This window comes from Pseudophryne corroboree, chromosome 4 (genome assembly GCF_028390025.1).
Source record: "Pseudophryne corroboree isolate aPseCor3 chromosome 4, aPseCor3.hap2, whole genome shotgun sequence".
NCBI classification, from domain to species: domain Eukaryota; kingdom Metazoa; phylum Chordata; class Amphibia; order Anura; family Myobatrachidae; genus Pseudophryne; species Pseudophryne corroboree.
In genome coordinates, this window is record NC_086447.1 from 255,362,784 (window position 1) to 255,381,387 (window position 18,604).

At 45.5% G+C, this 18,604-nt stretch overlaps 1 protein-coding gene across 2 annotated transcripts in view; it reads right to left on the reverse strand.

Annotated features, from left to right (window-relative positions):
• Positions 1–1,405: 1,405 nt before the first annotated feature.
• CLRN1 (clarin 1) overlaps positions 1,406–18,604 on the reverse strand; it is a 50,281-nt gene continuing 33,082 nt past the window's right edge. The window contains exons 2-3 of one of the 2 annotated variants that reach the window (XM_063916054.1): positions 12,881–12,964; positions 1,406–2,176 (exon numbers count right to left, since the gene is read on the reverse strand). In XM_063916054.1, the coding sequence (XP_063772124.1) occupies positions 1,911–2,176; positions 12,881–12,964 (350 nt within the window). In that variant the 3' untranslated portion in view covers positions 1,406–1,910. Of the gene's footprint in view, positions 2,177–12,880; positions 13,061–18,604 lie in introns of both variants that reach the window. The other variant, XM_063916053.1, reaches the window with a different exon arrangement.

The window sequence follows — 18,604 nt, forward strand, 5'->3', positions numbered from 1 at the left end:
CCCCCCCCCCCCCCCCCCCCCCGCTGCTATGATAACCCGCCCGGCATATTGCCGGGTCGGGAAAGCCAGCAGCAGCGTCCAATGCCGGATCCCACCCGGGAAGGACCCGTTTCCAATTCCAGGGTGGTATCCGGCATTGGTGGTGTGAAAGGGGTATAACTGTAATGTTAAGTTCTGTGTATTGTTCTAATGACTGCCATATGTACGGCACTGCAAAACACTAGTGGCGTCTTATAAATAAAATGTAAAGTAATAATAATAATAACAACAACATAAGCCTAATGGAATTGCCCACAATGAGAGTACTGTCAGTTTAGTGTCCAGTGGAATATGAACAGAATTCTAACAGTGTAAAACTTTAAAAAACTTAGGATAACTGTTTATCATCTTTCTAAACCTAATCACAAATTGGTGTAGATAGTTTGTGTATTATAGTTAGTTTACAAAACATGTATACAAAACATCTGGTAGTAATAAGAGCAATCTAAATAACGCTTCACTTGATTTCTTTTTGCCATAATATATAAAGGGAATGTCCGCCAGTCCCTTTAATTTTTAATGTTTTAATAATTTTAATTTTAACCCCATGCATACCCCAAGTACAAACAGTAGTGATCCATGATTAAGCTTCCCTTACTATCCCTTTAAACCGGGATACTCATGAATTACACAGCTGATTAAAACCAGGTGAAATGTAGCTTGAATTAAGCCAGCCACAGAACCTGTGTAATTCCTGATGCAAGTGTATGCATACTTTTTTGCAGATGAGCAGTAAGAAAATGCATATTTTATGTATAATAAAATAAACACCTGTCCAACTCTATACAAGTGGTTGGTGATGGACACCCCCTGGGCGCTTCTCTGAGTAGCAGCTAGCCTTTGTTATCAATAGGGTGGCCCTAAAGCCCAAAGACAATTGCATACAGAATAGAGTGGTGCGGTAACAAAATGGCGTTACCCAGTAGCTCACATATAACACATTTAATCCAGATATAAAATAAAATATATGACATACATTAAAATAGGGATAGGTGTCCCATCAAAATATTAGTACAAGTTGGCATTTGTACAAGCAAGGAGTCCTTTTTCAAGGCATATGCCTTGAAAAAGGAACATCAAAGTTCTGAAACGCGTCGGCGCCAGCACCTCCAGGGACACTACAGGAGAATTTGCCGTGTAAGGACTTTTAAGATCTGGGAGCTTGTGCAGGGTAAGCCCGGACTACTCTGCACTCCATCGTGACCTGCAGCTCACCTCCAACCTTCCAGGTAGGACTCCTTGCTTGTACAAATGCCAACTTGTACCAATATTTTGATGGGACACCTATCCTTATTTTAATGTATGTCATATATTTTATTTTATTTCTGGATTAAATGTGTTATATGTGAGCTGCTGGGTAGCGCCATTTTGTTACCACTCCTCTCCATTCTGCTTGCACCTGTCCAACTCTAATAACCCTTTCACACCGCACAAATATCCCGGTATCGCCTGACCCTGTAATTCAACCCTGGAAGAAAGCAGTGTTATTCCCGGGTTGAATACCGGGTCAGTGGCAGCGTAAACGGGTTCCCGGATCGATGCGACCTGGGACCCATTCACTAGATAGGAAAAGGCGGCACAGAGATGAGCTCATCTCCCAGCGCCTCCTCCGCCCCCACTGCCGGCTCCACCCCCCGCTGCTATGGCAACCCGCCCGGCATATTGCCGGGTCATGGAAGCCTGCTGTAGCGTCCAATGCCGGATCCCACCCGGGAAGGACCCGTTTCCAATTTCCAGGGTGTGATCCGGCATTTGCGGTGTGAAAGGGGTATAAATGAGCCCTGCAGTATATAAACATTTATTAGTAACAGTGTGCATCTACATTTCAGGGTGTCCTGTGATTTACTACTCATGATTTTACAATACTGATCTCAATACATCAGATCAATTGCTCCCGAACTTGTATCCAACTCCTTTGATTTTGAGAAAGGAAAGTCAAAGCCAGCTAATCGAATAAGGAACATATTTGAAAAGTGTACTAGAGTGCACACCAGGACAATCCAGAATGACTTCTCAAAGTGCTCAGTCTCCGTCTTAAATACAAAGCCTCCTTCTTTGTAGTTAGCAATGTTCTCTGACAGATTGTGCATTTTAACTTCTGAAGAGAAGAGGATTAGTACAAGACAGCCACAAGAACCTACAATGAAAGAAAATATGTCAATCATTTAACACAGCAGCAGAAGTACAGTATGTTCATGTACACATTCTGCACATCATTTTTAGTTCTGAAAAAACATTTTTACATGCAAGGTAAACACGGGCTGCTTTTCCATGTATCACACAAATACTGCATAAACTTTTTTTTTTCCTTTCTTCTACAGTATTGATGTTTGAAGACATATAAAAGGCAAACATTATGTTAAACTTTATGAAGTTGTTTTAAAGGGGGGTACACACAGGGAGATTTCTCCCAGAGATGTGTGCCGAGTGTTCTAGCACAGAACGCTCAGCACACATCTCCCTCGCTCCTACACACAGCGCAATGTGTGCTGAGCAAGGTGGGGAGGGGGTGGGGGGACGCTCACCTCACCCATCCGTGAGGTGAGTAATCTAACTAGATTTGGCATGCAGGCATGCCAAATCTAGAGTCAGCAATAGCAACGCATGGGGCCGCGCATCACTATCACTATGGGCATACATTACACACAGAGAGATCCGTACCAACCCATTAGACTCTCCATGATTTTATACTAGAGATGAGCGCCGGAAATTTTTCGGGTTTTGTGTTTTGGTTTTGGGTTCGGTTCCGCGGCCGTGTTTTGGGTTCGACCGCGTTTTGGCAAAACCTCACCAAATTTTTTTTGTCGGATTCGGGTGTGTTTTGGATTCGGGTGTTTTTTTTTAAAAACACTAAAAAACAGCTTAAATCATAGAATTTGGGGGTCATTTTGATCCCAAAGTATTATTAACCTCAAAAACCATAATTTACACTCATTTTCAGTCTATTCTGAATACCTCACACCTCACAATATTATTTTTAGTCCTAAAATTTGCACCTAGGTCGCTGGATGACTAAGCTAAGCGACCCTAGTGGCCGACACAAACACCGGGCCCATCTAGGAGTGGCACTGCAGTGTCACGCAGGATGTCCCTTCCAAAAAACCCTCCCCAAACAGCACATGACGCAAAGAAAAAAAGAGGCGCAATGAGGTAGCTGTGTGAGTAAGATAAGCGACCCTAGTGGCCGACACAAACACCGGGCCCATCTAGGAGTGTCACTGCAGTGTCACGCAGGATGTCCCTTCCAAAAAACCCTCCCCAAACAGCACATGACGCAAAGAAAAAAAGAGGCGCAATGAGGTAGCTGTGTGAGTAAGATAAGCGACCCTAGTGGCCGACACAAACACCGGGCCCATCTAGGAGTGGCACTGCAGTGTCACGCAGGATGTCCCTTCCAAAAAACCCTCCCCAAACAGCACATGACGCAAAGAAAAATTAAAGAAAAAAAGAGGTGCAAGATGGAATTGTCCTTGGGCCCTCCCACCCACCCTTATGTTGTATAAACAGGACATGCACACTTTAACCAACCCATCATTTCAGTGACAGGGTCTGCCACACGACTGTGACTGAAATGACGGGTTGGTTTGGACCCCCACCAAAAAAGAAGCAATTAATCTCTCCTTGCACAAACTGGCTCTACAGAGGCAAGATGTCCACCTCATCATCATCCTCCGATATATCAACGTGTACATCCCCCTCCTCACAGATTATCAATTCGTCCCCACTGGAATCCACCATCTCAGCTCCCTGTGTACTTTGTGGAGGCAATTGCTGCTGGTCAATGTCTCCACGGAGGAATTGATTATAATTCATTTTAATGAACATCATCTTCTCCACATTTTCTGGATGTAACCTCGTACGCCGATTGCTGACAAGGTGAGCGGCGGCACTAAACACTCTTTCGGAGTACACACTTGTGGGAGGGCAACTTAGGTAGAATAAAGCCAGTTTGTGCAAGGGCCTCCAAATTGCCTCTTTTTCCTGCCAGTATAAGTACGGACTGTGTGACGTGCCTACTTGGATGCGGTCACTCATATAATCCTCCACCATTCTTTCAATGGTGAGAGAATCATATGCAGTGACAGTAGACGACATGTCCGTAATCGTTGTCAGGTCCTTCAGTCCGGACCAGATGTCAGCATCAGCAGTCGCTCCAGACTGCCCTGCATCACCGCCAGCGGGTGGGCTCGGAATTCTGAGCCTTTTCCTCGCACCCCCAGTTGCGGGAGAATGTGAAGGAGGAGATGTTGACAGGTCGCGTTCCGCTTGACTTGACAATTTTCTCACCAGCAGGTCTTTCAACCCCAGCAGACTTGTGTCTGCCGGAAAGAGAGATCCAAGGTAGGCTTTAAATCTAGGATCGAGCACGGTGGCCAAAATGTAGTGCTCTGATTTCAACAGATTGACCACCCGTGAATCCTTGTTAAGCGAATTAAGGGCTCCATCCACAAGTCCCACATGCCTAGCGGAATCGCTCCGTGTTAGCTCCTCCTTCAATGTCTCCAGCTTCTTCTGCAAAAGCCTGATGAGGGGAATGACCTGACTCAGGCTGGCAGTGTCTGAACTGACTTCACGTGTGGCAAGTTCAAAGGGCATCAGAACCTTGCACAACGTTGAAATCATTCTCCACTGCACTTGAGACAGGTGCATTCCACCTCCTATATCGTGCTCAATTGTATAGGCTTGAATGGCCTTTTGCTGCTCCTCCAACCTCTGAAGCATATAGAGGGTTGAATTCCACCTCGTTACCACTTCTTGCTTCAGATGATGGCAGGGCAGGTTCAGTAGTTTTTGGTGGTGCTCCAGTCTTCTGTACGTGGTGCCTGTACGCCGAAAGTGTCCCGCAATTCTTCTGGCCACCGACAGCATCTCTTGCACGCCCCTGTCGTTTTTAAAAAAATTCTGCACCACCAAATTCAAGGTATGTGCAAAACATGGGACGTGCTGGAATTTGCCCAGATTTAATGCACACACAATATTGCTGGCGTTGTCCGATGCCACAAATCCACAGGAGAGTCCAATTGGGGTAAGCCATTCCGCGATGATCTTCCTCAGTTGCCGTAAGAGGTTTTCAGCTGTGTGCGTATTCTGGAAACCGGTGATACAAAGCGTAGCCTGCCTAGGAAAGAGTTGTCGTTTGCGAGATGCTGCTACTGGTGCCGCCGCTGCTGTTCTTGCGGCGGGAGTCCATACATCTACCCAGTGGGCTGTCACAGTCATATAGTCCTGACCCTGCCCTGCTCCACTTGTCCACATGTCCGTGGTTAAGTGGACATTGGGTACAGCTGCATTTTTTAGGACACTGGTGACTCTTTTTCTGAGGTCTGTGTACATTTTCGGTATCGCCTGCCTAGAGAAATGGAACCTAGATGGTATTTGGTACCGGGGACACAGTACCTCCAACAAGTCTCTAGTTGGCTCTGCAGTAATGATGGATACTGGAACCACGTTTCTCACCACCCAGGATGCCAAGGCCTCAGTTATCCGCTTTGCAGCAGGATGACTGCTGTGATATTTCATCTTCCTCGCAAAGGACTGTTGGACAGTCAATTGCTTACTGGAAGTAGTACAAGTGGTCTTCAGACTTCCCCTCTGGGATGACCATCGACTCCCAGCAGCAACAACAGCAGCGCCAGCAGCAGTAGGCGTTACACGCAAGGATGCATCGCAGGAATCCCAGGCAGGAGAGGACTCGTCAGAATTGCCAGTGACATGGCCTGCAGGACTATTGGCATTCCTGGGGAAGGAGGAAATTGACACTGAGGGAGTTGGTGGTGGGGTGGTTTGCGTGAGCTTGGTTACAAGAGGAAGGGATTTACTGGTCAGTGGACTGCTTCCGCTGTCACCCAAAGTTTTTGAACTTGTCACTGACTTATTATGAATGCGCTGCAGGTGACGTATAAGGGAGGATGTTCCGAGGTGGTTAACGTCCTTACCCCTACTTATTACAGCTTGACAAAGGCAACACACGGCTTGACAAATGTTGTCCGCATTTCTGTTGAAATACTTCCACACCGAAGAGCTGATTTTTTTGGTATTTTCACCAGGCATGTCAACGGCCCTATTCCTCCCACGGACAACAGGTGTCTCCCCGGGTGCCTGACTTAAACAAACCACCTCACCATCAGATCCTCCTTGTCAATTTCCTCCCCAGCGCCAGCAACACCCATATCCTCCTCATCCTGGTGTACTTCAACACTGACATCTTCAATCTGACTATCAGGAACTGGACTGCGGGTGCTCCTTCCAGCACTTGCAGGGGGCGTGCAAATGGTGGAAGGCGCATGCTCTTCACGTCCAGTGTTGGGAAGGTCAGGCATCGCAACCGACACAATTGGACTCTCCTTGTGGATTTGGGATTTCGAAGAACGCACAGTTCTTTGCGGTGCTTTTGCCAGCTTGAGTCTTTTCAGTTTTCTAGCGAGAGGCTGAGTGCTTCCATCCTCCTGTGAAGCTGAACCACTAGCCATGAACATAGGCCAGGGCCTCAGCCGTTCCTTGCCACTCCGTGTGGTAAATGGCATATTGGCAAGTTTACGCTTCTCCTCCGACAATTTTATTTTTGGTTTTGGAGTCCTTTTTTTACTGATATTTGGTGTTTTGGATTTGACATGCTCTGTACTATGCCATTGGGCATCGGCCTTGGCAGACGACGTTGCTGGCATTTCATCGTCTCGGCCATGACTAGTGGCAGCAGCTTCAGCACGAGGTGGAAGTGGATCTTGATCTTTCCCTAATTTTGGAACCTCAACATTTTTGTTCTCCATATTTTAATAGGCACAACTAAAAGGCACCTCAGGTAAACAATGGAGATGGATGGATACTAGTATACTTATGGATGGACTGCCGAGTGCCGACACAGAGGTAGCTACAGCCGTGGACTACCGTACTGTACTGTGTCTGCTGCTAATATAGACTGGATGATAATGAGATGTAGTATGTATAAAGAAGAAAGAAAAAAAAAAACACGGGTAGGTGGTATACAATTATGGATGGACTGCCGAGTGGCGACACAGAGGTAGCTACAGCCGTGGAATACCGTACTGTACTGTGTCTGCTGCTAATATAGACTGGATGATAATGAGATGTAGTATGTATGTATAAAGAAGAAAGAAAAAAAAACCACGGGTAGGTGGTATACAATTATGGATGGACTGCCGAGTGCCGACACAGAGGTAGCTACAGCCGTGAACTACCGCACTGTGTCTGCTGCTAATATAGACTGGTTGATAATGAGATGTAGTATGTATAAAGAAGAAAGAAAGAAAAAAACACGGGTAGGTGGTATACAATTATGGATGGACTTCCGAGTGCCGACACAGAGGTAGCTACAGCCGTGGACTACCGTACTGTACTGTGTCTGCTGCTAATATAGACTGGATGATAATGAGATGTAGTATGTATAAAGAAGAAAGAAAAAAAAAACCACGGGTAGGTGGTATACAATTATGGATGGACTGCCGAGTGCCGACACAGAGGTAGCTACAGCCGTGGACTACCGTACTGTACTGTGTCTGCTGCTAATATAGACTGGATGATAATGAGATGTAGTATGTATAAAGAAGAAAGAAAAAAAAAACCACGGGTAGGTGGTATACAATTATGGATGGACTGCAGAGTGCCGACACAGAGGTAGCTACAGCCGTGGACTACCGTACTGTACTGTGTCTGCTGCTAATATAGACTGGATGATAATGAGATGTAGTATGTATGTATAAAGAAGAAAAAAAAAAAAACACGGGTAGGTGGTATACAATTATGGATGGACTGCCGAGTGCCGACACAGAGGTAGCTACAGCCGTGAACTACCGTACTGTGTCTGCTTCTAATATAGACTGGTTGATAATGAGATGTAGTATGTATAAAGAAGAAAGAAAAAAAAAACCACGGATAGGTGGTATACAATTATGGATGGACTGCCGAGTGCCGACACAGAGGTAGCTACAGCCGTGGACTACCGTACTGTACTGTGTCTGCTGCTAATATAGACTGGATGATAATGAGATGTAGTATGTATGTATAAAGAAGAAAGAAAAAAAAAAACACGGGTAGGTGGTATACAATTATGGATGGACTGCCGAGTGCCGACACAGAGGTAGCTACAGCCGTGAACTACCGTACTGTGTCTGCTGCTAATATAGACTGGTTGATAATGAGATGTAGTATGTATAAAGAAGAAAGAAAAGAAAAAACACGGGTAGGTGGTATACAATTATGGATGGACTGCCGAGTGCCGACACAGAGGTAGATACAGCCGTGGACTACCGTACTGTACTGTGTCTGCTGCTAATATAGACTGGATGATAATGAGATGTAGTATGTATAAAGAAGAAAGAAAAAAAAAACCACGGGTAGGTGGTATACAATTATGGATGGACTGCCGAGTGCCGACACAGAGGTAGCTACAGCCGTGAACTACCATACTGTGTCTGCTGCTAGTAGACTGGATGATAAATAATGATATAAAAAATATATATATATCACTACTGCAGCCGGACAGGTATATATTATATAATGACGGACCTGCTGGAGTGGACACTGTCTGTCAGCAGAATGAGTTTTTTAATTTTTATAGAATAAAAAAACACCACACAAGTCCCACGACGAGTGTACTTTTTCAGGCAGACATTCAAACACAATATACTATACTGGTGGTCAGTGTGGTCAGGTCACTGGTCACAGTGGTCAGTGGTCAGTCACACTGGCAGTGGCACTCTGGCAGCAAAAGTGTGCACTGTTTAATATGTACTCCTGGCTCCTGCTATAACCTATAACTGCTCCCCAGTCTCCCCCACAATTAAGCTGTGTGAGCACAGTCAGATATTATACATAGATGATGCAGCACACTGGGCTGAGCACAGATATGGTATGTGAGTGTGACTGAGTCACTGTGTATCGTTTTTTTCAGGCAGAGAACAAGAACAGAACGGATTATTAAATAATAATAAATTATAAAACTGCACTGGTGGTCAGGTCACTGGTCATCAGTCACTAGTATAACTCCTCCTAAGCTCCAGTAAGTAAATGAAGTGTCTCACTCTCCTATCTATTTTAATTTCTAAACGGAGAGGACGCCAGCCACGTCCTCTCCCTATCAATCTCAATGCACGTGTGAAAATGGCCGCGACGCGCGGCTCCTTATATAGAATCCGAGTCTCGCGATAGAATCCGAGCCTCGCGAGAATCCGACAGCGTGATGATGACGTTCGGGCGCGTTCGGGTTAACCGAGCAAGGCGGGAAGATCCGAGTCGCTCGGACCCGTGTAAAAAAACATGAAGTTCGGGCGGGTTCGGATTCAGAGAAACCGAACCCGCTCATCTCTATTTTATACTGTACAATCTCTAAATACACTGCTCAAAAAAATAAAGGGAACACTAAAATAACACATCTTAGATCTGAATGAATAAAAATATTCTTATTAAATACTTTGTTCTTTACATAGTTGAATGTGCTGACAACAAAATCGCACAAAAATTATCAATGGAAATCAAATTTATTAGCCCATGGAGGTCTGGATTTGGAGTCACACTCAAAAGTAAAGTGGAAAAACACACTACAGGCTGATTCAACTTTGATGTAATGTCCTTAAAACAAGTCAAAATGAGGCTGAGTAGTGTGTGTGACCTCCACGTGACTGTATGACCTCCCCACAATGCCTGGGCATGCTCCTGATGAGGTGGTGGATGGTCTCCAGAGGGATCTCCTCCCAGACCTGGACTAAAGCATCCGCCAACTCCTGGACAGTCTGTGGTGCAACGTGGCGTTGGTGGATGGAGCGAGACATGATGTCCCAGATGTGCTCAATTGGATTCAGGTCTGGGGAACGGGCGCGCCAGTCCATAGCATCAATTCCTTCATCTTGCAGGAACTGCTGACACGCTCCAGCCACATGAGGTCTAGCATTGTCTTGCATTAGGAGTAAACCAGGGCCAACCGCACCAGCATATGGTCTCACAAGTGGTCTGAGGATCTCATCTCGGTACATAATGGCAGTCAGGCTACCGCTGGCGAGCACATGGAGGGCTGTGCGGCCCCCCAAAGAAATGCCACCCCACACCATTACTGACCCACTGCCACACCGGTCATGCTGGAGGATGTTGTCGGCAGCAGAACGTTCTCCTTGGCGTCTCCAGACTCTGTCACGTCTGTCACATGTGCTCAGTGAGAACCTGCTTTCATCTGTGAAGAGCACAGGGCGCCAGTGGCGAATTTGCCAATCTTGGTGTTCTCTGGCAAATGCCAAACGTCCTGCATGGTGTTGGGCTGTAAGCACAACCCCCACCTGTGGACGTCGGGCCCTCATACCACCCTCATGGAGTCTTTTTCTGATTGTTTGAGTAGACACATGCACATTTGTGGCGTGATGAAGGTCATTTTGCAGGGCTCTGGCAGTGCTCCTCCTGTTCCTCCTTGCACAAAGGCGGAGGTAGTGGTCCTGCTGCTGGGTTGTTGCCCTCCTATGGCCTCCTCCACGTCTCCTGATGTAGTGGCCTGTCTCCTGGTAGCGCCTCCATGCTCTGGACACTACGCTGACAAGACACAGCAAACCTTCTTGCCACAGCTCGCATTGCTGTGCCATCCTGGATGAGCTGCACTACCTGAGCCACTTGTGTGGGTTGTAGACTCCGTCTCATGCTACCACTAGAGTGAAAGCACCGCCAGCTTTCAAAAGTGACCAAAACAACAGCCAGAAAGCATAGGAGCTGAGAAGTGGTCTGTGGACACCACCTGCAGAACAACTCCTTTATTGGGGGTGTCTTGCTAATTGCCTATAATTTCCTCCTGTTCTCTATTCCATTTGCACAACAGCATGTGAAATTGATTGTCAATCAGTGTTGCTTCCTAAGTGCACAGTTTGATTTCACAGAAGTGTGATTAACTTGGAGTTACATTGTGTTGTTTAAGTGTTCCCTTTATTTTTTTGAGCAGTATATTTTGCAACTATGTCTGTAGATAGGCTTACCATACTATCCCTTTAAACTGGGACACATTTCAATTACACAGGTTCTCTAGCTTATTAAAACCAGGTGAAATGAAGTAGTCTTGAAGTCAGCCAGCCACTGAACCTGTGTAATTCATGATTCCCAGTTTAAAGGGATGGTAATGGCAAACCTACCTATAGGTGTCACTATAGATCAAACATTTTATTTATAGTATGCTGTATGTTTATTCCACTGTAAGGGATTCCTCACATACTTGCCTACCTGACCCTCTCCATGAGGGAGAAAATGCTCTGTTCCTGGACTTTCCTGGTAATGTATGATTGCCATCACCTGTGGTGAAACACCTTTCTTATCAATAAACTAGCTCACCACAGGTGATGGCAATTATACATTATCAGGAAAGTCCAGGAACAGAGCATTTTCTCCCTCATGGAGAGGGTCAGGTAGGCAAGTATGATTCCTCAGGGGTAGTATACCACTGCAGGCTACATAAATACACACTATTACAAACATGAAAACAATTTCACATAGATAAATTATTACAATGAATGTGCAATTAGTATAAGTAGGTATAGGAAACAAAGGACAAGCTTGCAATCTATAGGAATTCATGCTAACAATTATTTATCTTAAATAAAACTGAGTTTAGGTTTCCAGGTGTAGGTACTGAGTGGTAATGCTGCAAATACTGGAAATGGATTTATAATGTTGACAAAAGAGCAGTTGGTAGGCTGAGGGCTTGCTATCAGGGTATGACAAGGTGTAGCGCCAGGACATCCTTAATTACAAGATTTGTTGAAGCAATAGTGGTAGAAAAGAAACACTAATGTCTGATTGGGTGTAAAATAATTTCAAAACAGGGCCTGATGCCTAGTTGGATAGAGGTTGGGCGCACGTGCTCCTACATTGTGCTTATATTTGCCTACATGCAAAGCTGTGTGCCTCTTGTGGTGAGCCAGCCACGCATCCATAAGCGTATGTCCAATTTATGTCAAACAAAATGGCACTTTCTCATACCTCCCAACATGACCCTCTCCAGGAGGGACAGAATGCTCTGCTCCTGGACTTCCCTCTTAATTTTTGATTGCCATCACCTGTGCTGAAACACCTTTCTTATCCATTAACCTGTTCAACACAGGTGCCGGCAATCATACATTAAGAGAAAAGTCCAGAAGCAGAGCATTGTGTCCCTCCTGGAGAGGGTCATGTTGGGAGATATGCTTTCTGCCTGGAGTAGCTTCACATGTCCTAAAGTCCATTTACTGTAACTGTTAACACTCCACACATGACTGCATCTTAGTGTGAGTGTTTCATACATACTCTAAGACTAAGTGGAGTTATATAAGGACAGCTTTTGGAGTCTATAATTGGTCATGTAAGGGACTATTTACATGCAATTGCTATTGTTTTATTATGTAATCATTTTTTATTATGTGTGAATAAAAGTGACTTTATTGATTTTGTATTGTCTGTGGTTGGCCCTCTAAAATATTACTGCACCCCCTTTAGTGAGGCTACCCACATCACATCTTGTCCATTAGAAATCTTTTGGTAATCCAGTGTTACCTGTGGGGAGCGGAAGGATTTTAATATCGTTCATGTGTTTTAAATAAATAGGACTCTGCATCACCCATACTCTTGTACACTCTGTTGCAAAGCATATGCAATGTGAAAACACACAAGTTACACTTTGCAAACAAGTGTTTATTCAACTGTACTTCAAGGTCATGCTGTCTCTGGGCAATGCATCATAGATTATCACAAGTGAATTCCCCGTGTCACCTGTCATGCCACCATCACCCATCATGCCATGTGGTGAAGGGCAGAGCCTCTGCCTGCTCCAACTATTCAATCTCCCTGTTTAGTTTGAATTTTAGGGAGGATGGTTTTTACTTACATGAAACAAAGCACCAGAGGTATAATCCCACTGGACCATGTAGTGCTTCATATGGATTGCCAAAAGCGTTGAACATGAAGAAGCCTGTTCCTACCAAAGCAAACACAATCAGCGACGTTGTGAATATAACCACACTTACATGTATACTGGCGGGGATGGCGTTCAGCAAGTCTGGAAAGACTAAGAGAAAAATAATAATCAGATCACAATAAAAGTAACAGTACAAACATGGTTTACCCTCTGTTTTATTCGACAGTACCACTTCCCCAAAATGTTACAACAAGATGGTGAATATCAACCCCTGACCTCCTGCCCATTCTCCAGTACCAGCCCCCAGAATATGCTGCGTGGAACATTTGGGAAATGTTACTGCTTAAAAACTAAGTAGACCTGTGAGCTAGGGAAGAGAAATGTAATTATTGCATATAAAATAATTTGACGGATTGTTATGACCTAAAAGAATAATCTAAAACTAATAATGTTGCAGAATATAAATGTAAAAAATGAATGCAATATTTAAAAATGTATTTAATTAACAGCACTAGTTAATGCAATTAAATCTATGTTACCCCTTGTAGAATATCAGACATAGGGGAACATTTACTAAGGTGGGAGTTTTTAGAACTGGTGATCATGCTAATAGCAACCAATCAGATTCTAACATTTATCTAGCTGCTTCTAGAAGATAATAGATAGAATCTGATTGGTTGCTATGGGCAACATCACCAGTTCTAAAAAAAACCTCCCACCTTAGTAAATTTTCCCGTAAATCTCACCCCTAGCATCTGCATGGTCATTGCTGCAGAGAAATTGTACTGGGAAATGAGTGGTGAGTGAACAGCTGCAGCATACACCTGCATTCCACACTCTCTCTGTATATAATATGCATGGCACAGTGACTGCCTGCATCTGCCCTCCTAACTTCCTAGACTGGGTACAATCATAAATCTCATGCAATGTAGCTGAATACTGACAGAAAGTGACCCAGCTATCTTTTACCTTTAGTTGGTGAACTGTCCAACCAAACTGGTAGTATTCCTCTGGTCCTGGCAGGGCTGTCATCAGGGGGTTGCTGGGGGCACAAATGTCCAAGGCCCGTCCGCTCTGACAGAGTGGAGGGCCTGGGCTGCATGCTGCCCAGTCCACTTGCCACTGGCCGCAACTAAGAGGGCCCCCACTCTAAGTATTGGAAATGTCCCACCCAAAATGGCCGCTTTAGAGGACAAAGTTATTTCTAGCGGCGGCTAAATATTTAAGAGGGACATTATCAAAAGCTTGAAGGGGGCAGACACGAACAGCACACCCCTTGAGACCACAGACCTGTGGAGGCAGCGGCCTGAGGGGTTTCCTCTGACAATGAACAAAACCACTGACAACGCGCAAAAACCCCTGACAACGAACAGAACCCCCTAAAGCAGGTACTGTGGCATAGGGCATTTTTACTATGTGGGTATAATATGCTGACAAGGGCATAACTGTGGGGGCATAGTACGGTGACGGGGCATTACTGTGGGGGGCAAAATATGATGTATGGGGCATTACTGTGTGGGGCATAATATGGTGATGGGCATAACTGTGGGGGTGTAATATGGTGTCAGGGCCATTACTGTGGGGACTTAATATGGTGTCAGGGGAATGACTGTGGGGCTTATTATGGTGCTGGGGGCATTACTTTGTGGGGCATAATATAGGCCCTCATTCCGAGTTGTTCGCTCGGTAAAAATCTTCGCATCGCAGCGATTTTCCGCTTAATGCGCATGCGCAATGTTCGCAGTGCGACTGCGCCAAGTAAATTTGCTATGCACTTAGTAATTTTACTCACGGCTTTTTCATCGTTCTGGCGATCGTAATGTGATTGACAGGAAATGGGTGCTACTGGGCGGAAACAGGCCGTTTTATGGGCGTGTGGGAAAAAACGCTACCGTTTCCGGAAAAAACGCAGGAGTGGCCGGAGACACGGAGGAGTGTCTGGGCGAACGCTGGGTGTGTTTGTGACGTCAAACCAGGAACGACAAGCAGTGAAATGATCGCAGATGCCGAGTAAGTCTGGAGCTACTCAGAAACTGCTACGAGGTGTGTAATCGCAATATTGCGAATACATCGTTCGCAATTTTAAGATGCTAAGATTCACTCCCAGTAGGCGGCGGCTTAGCATGAGCAAATCTGCTAAAATCCGCTTGCGAGCGAACAACTCGGAATGACCTCCATAGTGTTGCTCAGAATATGTGCACAGGAATTTATATATGTACACAGATATGATGGGGATATCAGCGGCCAATGGTGTCATTACAGTACTAATAATCAAGAAAGAATATATTCAATTAAAAATTAAAATGAGCATGTTATTTAGGACAAAGTATCTAAAAAGCATAACATTTACTAGACTATAGGTAGAGCTATACTAAGACAAAAAAACAGCCTATTAAAAGTAAGTAAAAGCAACAACAACAAAAACTTTTCCTAAAACATATATTAAAAGATAGGAGGTATGTCTTATCTTTTAGAAGGCACAAGGTCACAGTGAGGGAGGGCCAACGCGTTTTGTCCTAAGACTTAGTACGAAACACGTTGGGCCTCCCTCACTGTCATACCTCCTATCTTTTTATATATGATTTAGGAAAAGTTTTTTTTTTCTCTAATACAACTTTTTTATTTATATATTTTTTTTTCATATACCATTTTTTTTAAAACTTTTAATAGGCTGATTTATTGTCTATGGGTGTGTACACATGGTGAGATCCTTGCTATGGCCGATTTTCACTTGCGATTTCCCTTGAACTCCCTGGAGCCCAGATAGCACAGATTTTGACTAACTTTTCTTGAGATATCGACTATGTGTGCTTACGATTTTGGCTTATGTGAGATTTTGGCTTATGTGAAATGTCATTGACATGTGAGATGAACTAGATAGTACACCAATCTAGCAAGGATTGACTTGCCTGCACAGTCTATCTTTTCTTGCGATGCCGACCTGGCGGGACCGCGCATCGGGATCGAATCGGGATCGCAAGGTGACTTTCACCTTGCGATCTGCACAAACTTTTCTTGCGATTTTGACTATATAGTCAAAATCGAAAGAAAATATCTCACCGTGTGTACACACCTTTAGCATAGCTCCACCTACAGTCTGTTGAATTTTATGCTTTTTATATACTTTGTCCTAAATAAAGTGCTCATGTTAATTTTTAATTGAATATATTCTTTCTTGATTATTAGTACTGTAACGAGACCACTGGTCGCTGATATCCCCATCATATCTGTTTACATTTTTCACCTAGCAGTTTACCACAGCTACTTACTTGGGGTTATCTGACACCCTATATCGCAGGAAGTGTCTCTCTATCAGACTAATTACATTTTGAATTACGTTAAGGGGTATACCACGAGTGGCGCTGAACCTCAATATTTTCCATTCATTTATATATATATATAATTTTTTGGGGGGGGGAGTGAGAGTGGGCTGCCTATTTTGTCGGTCCCGGACCCCACAATATCTGATGGCAGCCTTGGGTCCTGGCATCCAGACTATTGCAATATGTGCCTTTCCCTTTCTATGCAGAGGTTTGCAGTCTCCATGTGTCCAATGTGCAGATCTCTGGAAACGTAGCTCCAGCTCCATATGCCCCATGATTGCTTTACTGTGCACGCATAAATCTCTCGGAAATGGAGCAAGCACTATTTTCTGTAATTTCTGCAGCACTGATGATCATCTTAGCAGTGGCGCCGAGAGAGGGGGGCGAGAGGGTACACATTTCCTGGGCTCAAGTCTGAAGGAGGGGCCCAGGCCCATGCCTCCATTGATTAGGCCATGTCCCCTGAAAAGTACCTGGGCCCAGCCAGGCTCTCTACTGCCCTAGCTGGGAGGCATGCCATGCTCCTGTGATTGGGTGCTTCTCATGTGCTACACATGCCCCCAAATAAAAGTAGCCATGCCCCCCCCCCCCCCCATGCTGTGGTCACCCCCCCTCCAGAGATGGGAGGGGTGGGGGGGGGGAATTGAAAGTTGTTGTACCAGGGCCCAGGATTTCTCTTGGGCTGCATCTAAGTGACATCTATGCCTGCAGGGTGTGCAGTGTAGCCCTGGTGTATGTGTGCACCACACATCCTGTACCCATTATAGACATACTTGCCTACTCTCTCAGAATGGCCGGGAGGCTCCCGAAATTCGAGTGGCGCCAGCCCCCGCACTCTCCAGGAGCAGCATGCATCTATCTGCAGCAGCGGGGGCACCGATTCAGCGATTTGCACTGAAATGTTCATCGTGGCCCCGCCTCCTGCTCCACTATGCCGGTATGCACTATGCCAGAATGCCGGCAAGTATGATTATAGATATATTCATGTTTCCATGATCCTAATTGGTAGCACAATTTTCATAAATCATGAAGCACAGTTGTATTCAGAGTTATAAATGTTTTCAATATTTAGAGGTCACGACAATAGCTCAAAACAAACCCCCACAAAATGTTGCCTCTTGTGTTTGTGCAAATGTGTTATAAATAATATAGTTTTAGTTTTTTTTCTGTCCAGTATTTTTGTGCAGAAAATACAGTTCTTCCGTAATGCAGTTCTGTAGATACAGTACAATCAGTGCCGTTTCTAGCGGCGGGCGAGCCGTGCAACCGCACCGGCACTTTGTGACTACTCCTCTCCTCCCTCTCTCTCCCCCCCGAGCGCTCCTGCTCGGGGGGCGGGGCTTCGCGGAATGACGCGTTTGCGTCGTGACGTCACGACGCAAACGCGTCATTCCGCGAAGCCCCGCCCCCCGAGCAGGAGCGCTCGGGGGGGGGGGGGAGAGAGGGAGGAGAGGACTGGAGATAACCATCAACGGAGGAGGCGGCCGGCGCGCGGGACCCGAAGAGCGGCAAGTTGTAAGTATTCTCTCTCTCTCTCTCTCTCTCTCTCCTCCCACTTGACACCTGCCGCACTGTGTAAAATGGGGATACCTGCCGCACTGTGTAAAATGGGGACACCTGCCACACTGTGTAAAATGGGGACACCTGCCGCACTGTGTAAAATGGGGATACCTGCCGCACTGTGTAAAATGGGGACACCTGCCGCACTGTGTAAAATGGGGATACCTGCCGCACTGTGTAAAATGGGGGCACCTGCCTGCGTACTGTGTAAAATGGGGACACCTGCCTGCGTACTGTGTAAAATGGAGATATCTGCCTGCGTACTGTGTAAAATTGGGACACCTGCCTGCCGCACTTTGTTAAATGGGGACACCTGCCTACCGTACTGTGTAAAATGGGGACACCTGCCTGCCGCACTTTGTAAAATGGGGACACCTGCCTGCCGCACTTTGTAAATGGGGACACCTGCCTGCCGCGCTGTGTAATATGGGGACACTTGCCTGGTGTAATGTGTAAAAAGGGGACTTTTTTATTTTTATTTTTTCCCCCTGTGGTGGGTGTGATATCAGACGAGGCCACGCCCACTGTAATGAGACCACGCCCATTTTATTCAGGCCACACAGCCTTGTCGGGAGCGCGCGCGCCTTTGGCGCGCGCATGCTTTTGTTCTGGCTATATGGGGGGGGCACGCAATTTTTTTTATAGCAATGGGGGGGGGGGGGCGCATTTTGAAATCTCGCACTGGGAGCCAAATTGTCTAGAAACAGCCCTGAGTACAATGGTACTCATTTCATAGCAGATAAGGGTAGCAGAGTGACAGTGGATTTGCTATGATTTGATGGGAACAGTTCAATAGTGTATCCTTAATACT